At 35.9% G+C, this 3,772-nt stretch overlaps 1 protein-coding gene across 1 annotated transcript; it reads left to right on the top strand.

Annotated features, from left to right (window-relative positions):
• Positions 1-2,404: 2,404 nt before the first annotated feature.
• On the top strand, positions 2,405-3,364 carry LOC130312742 (uncharacterized protein DDB_G0271670-like; the record flags this gene model as incomplete). Its single annotated transcript, XM_056552592.1, has 2 exons — positions 2,405-2,517; positions 2,818-3,364. Coding segments are annotated over 2 exons (660 nt in total), but the record flags the coding sequence as incomplete, so codon positions are not given.
• Positions 3,365-3,772: the final 408 nt, after the last annotated feature.

Raw genomic sequence — 3,772 nt, 5'->3', positions numbered from 1 at the left:
AGGATAGATAATAGATAATATATAGAATAGATAATATATAGGATAGATAGATAGATAGATAGATAACATATAGGATAGATAGATAGATAATATATAGGATACATAATAGATAATATATAGAATAGATAGATAGATAATATATAGGATATATAATAAATAGATAGATATTATATAGGATAGATAATATATAGGATAGATAGATAGACAGACAGACACATAGATAGATAGATATATAGATAGATAGATAGATAGATAGATAGACAGACAGATATAGATATATAATAGATAATATATAGGATAGATTATAGATAATATATAGGACACATAGATAGATATTACATAGGATAGATAGATAGATAGATAGATAGATAGATAGATAGATAGATAGATAGATGATAGATAGATAAATAGATAGATAGATAGATAGATAATATATAGGATACATAGATAGATATTACATATGATAGATAGATAGATAGATAGATAGATAGATAATATATAGGATACATAGATAGATATTACATATGATAGATAGATAGATAGATAGATAGATAATATATAGGATAGATAGATAGATAATATATAGGATAGATAGATAGATAATATATAGGATACATAGATAGATATTACATAGGATAGATAGATAGATAGATAATATATAGGATAGATAGATAGATAGATAGATAGATAATATATAGGTTGGATATTAGATACTGTCGCAGTTATTATTCTGTTAGTAGTAATATTAATAATAATAGTAACTAAAAATAATATTCCCCGAATAAGGATGATGAGGCAGAACGTAGAGCATTGCCAATAACCTGCAAATATATTTCTTTGATTTTAATTCTACAATTAGAAACTTTGAAATTCAAAATATTTTAGAAGTGAAAGGAAACAGTTTTGAACAAGAAATGTAAAAAGTTCTTCTACGAACAATTCCAATTAATCAAACGATGCAAATTGTATATTTTTACTTTAGGTAAATACGTTCCTAAAAGTTTAGGTAAATACGTTCCTACTAATAATAATACTACTACTAATAATAATAATGATTGTTATTATTATTCTAATCATACATTCATCGACTTTATGCAGTTTTGTTTTTTTGTTTTGTTTTTTTACAATAACGAATGTCGACTATTTTTCTGTGTGCCTACTGTTCCAGCTCCAGATCTTATAGTACCAGAGGTCCATAAACATTCGTGGCTAATTTGCGCTTTAGTGTACCCCCATTCGGCAGTGATCCCCTCCAGGCTGAGAGGATTGTATGTACAGGATAGTACAGTACAGATTGTGCACTTAGCTTAGGTCCTGGGTGCTAGGAGTTTCCAGTGTGCAGTCTTGTATGTACAGAGTATTTACAGTAGCATCTATCCCCCTGAAATGACGCCTGACAATATGTTCTTGTGAGCAAACAGGCGGCTGGGGAGCGCAGGATGACAAACACCCAGGGCACACAACCCACTGGAGGTGCTATATGTGTCATGCAGCATTGCACTCCAGACTTTACCTTTCCTGGGACACAAGGACACCAGACACCACTGGAAAGATCAATTGTACATGTGCAGCCCTCACAGCAGAGCAGTGGAGTAGGTGAGAGAGATAGGGAGCCGTAGCAGTGTTTCCCTACCAGGGTGCCTCCAGCTGTTGCAAAACTACAACTCCCAGCATGCCCGGACAGCCTTCGGCTGTCCGGGCATGCTGGGAGTTGTAGTTTTGCAACAGCTGGAGGCACCCTGGTTGAATAACACTCTTCCACACATACACAGACAGGGGGCTAAAGACAACTAATAGGGGGCAGATTACATTACTAGGAGATGGAGAGCTCAGTACTGCTTCATTATTAAATACGGAAATAAGCCAGACTCTACTACCACCAGAAATAATAATAACAATAATGTCACAGGCCAGCGCACACAGGGGATTGTATTTCAAAGATCCAATGCAAGTTTCTAAATCATAAACAGCAAGTCCTGTGCATACAGCCTGGCAATGCTCTCTTTCCCAGCGAATAAACTACTTATAAAAAAATACATGAATGAATGAATGAATAAATAAATAAATAAATAAATAATTGAATGAATGAATGAATGAATAAATAAATAAATAAAAGAAATCTGTAGAGATTGTATTATGGGTATACAAAAACACTTGCCATTGAAATACAGTATTACATTTCTCTTGAGTTCATGACATGTTCTGTTCTGCCGATGATGAAGAAGTAGTTGTGGTAGTGACAGTAGTATTAAAAGTAATAGAAGTAGTAGTTAGTAGTAGTGGTGGGGGTAATAGTAGTAGTAGTGGTGGTAATAGTAGTAAGAGAAGTAGTAGTGGTGGTGGTAATAGTAGTAATAGGAGTAGTAGTGGTGGTGGTAATAGTAGTAGTAGTGGTGGTAATAGTAGTAGTAGTAGTAGTAGTAGTAGTGGTAATAGTAGTAATAGGAGTAGTAGTGGTGGTGGTAATAGTAGTAATAGGAGTAGTAGTGGTGGTAATAGTAGTAGTAGTAGTAGTAGGTGGTAGTAGTAGTAGTAGTGGTAATAGTAGTAATAGGAGTAGTAGTGGTGGTGGTAATTGTAGTAGTAGTGGTGGTAATAGTAGTAGTGGTGGTGGTAATATGGTAATAGTAGTAGTATTAGTGGTGGTAATAGTACTAATAGTAGTAGAAGTAGTAGTGGTGGTGGTAATAGTAGTAGTGGTGGTAATAGTAGTAGTAGTAGTAATAGTAGTAGTAGTATTAGTAGTAGTAGTGGTGGTAATAGTAGTAGTAGTAGTCGTAGTGGTGGTAATAATTGCAGTAGTAGTGGTGGTAATAGTAGTAGTAGTAGTAGTAGTCGCAGTGGTGGTAATAGTAGTGGTGGTAATAGTAGTAGTAGTAGTAGTAGTAGTAGTAGTAGTAGTAGTAGTAGTAGTAGTAGTGGTGGTAATAGTAGTAGTAGTAGTAATAGTAGTAGTGGTGGTAATAGTAGTAGTAGTAGTAGTAATAGTAGTAGTAGTAGTAGTGGTGGTAATAGTAGTAGTAGTCGTAGTGGTGGTAATAGTTGCAGTAGTAGTGGTGGTAATAGTAGTAGTAGTAGTGGTGGTAATAGTAGTAGTAGTAATGATAGTAGTAGTAGTAATGGTAGGAGTAGTAGTAGTAGTGGTAATAGTAGTAATAGTAGTAGTAGTGGTGGTAATAGTAGTAGTAGTAGTAGTAATAGTAGTAGTAGTAGTAGTGGTGGTAATAGTAGTAGTAGTCGTAGTGGTGGTAATAGTTGCAGTAGTAGTGGTGGTAATAGTAGTAGTAGTAGTGGTGGTTATAGTAGTAGTAGTAATGATAGTAGTAGTAGTAATGGTAGGAGTAGTAGTAGTAGTGGTAATAGTAGTAATAGTAGTAGTAGTGGTGGTGGTAGTAGTAGTAGTAGTGGCGGTGGTAGTAGTAGTGGTAATAGTAGTAATAGTAGCAGTAGTAGTAGTAGTAGTAGTAGTAGTAGTAGTGAGCAGAGGAGGGGGCACGGCTGTCTCCTCTGTCACTGTCCTGGGTGAGTGGTATTTCAGGTAGTTGTTGTATCTCCATTGAGATGCTTATCTAGTTGGAGTAGGACTGTCCAGCAGCGGCAGCCGTCTCTTCTGTAGCCGCACAGGAGCTGGCCCTGAGTGCTGCTGTCTGTGTCTGTCCGGCCAGGCTCCGGCTCCCTATCTCTCCCATCTACCCCACAGCTCACACTGATCCATCTATCATACAAGATTGATGGCAGTGATGATGATGATGAGTAGTCTCTTCTGCCCTGT

Source organism: Hyla sarda, chromosome 1 (genome assembly GCF_029499605.1).
Source record: "Hyla sarda isolate aHylSar1 chromosome 1, aHylSar1.hap1, whole genome shotgun sequence".
Lineage (NCBI taxonomy): Eukaryota > Metazoa > Chordata > Amphibia > Anura > Hylidae > Hyla > Hyla sarda.
Note: the sequence above shows the minus strand (reverse complement) of the source record. Positions and strands in the feature narration are given on the sequence as shown.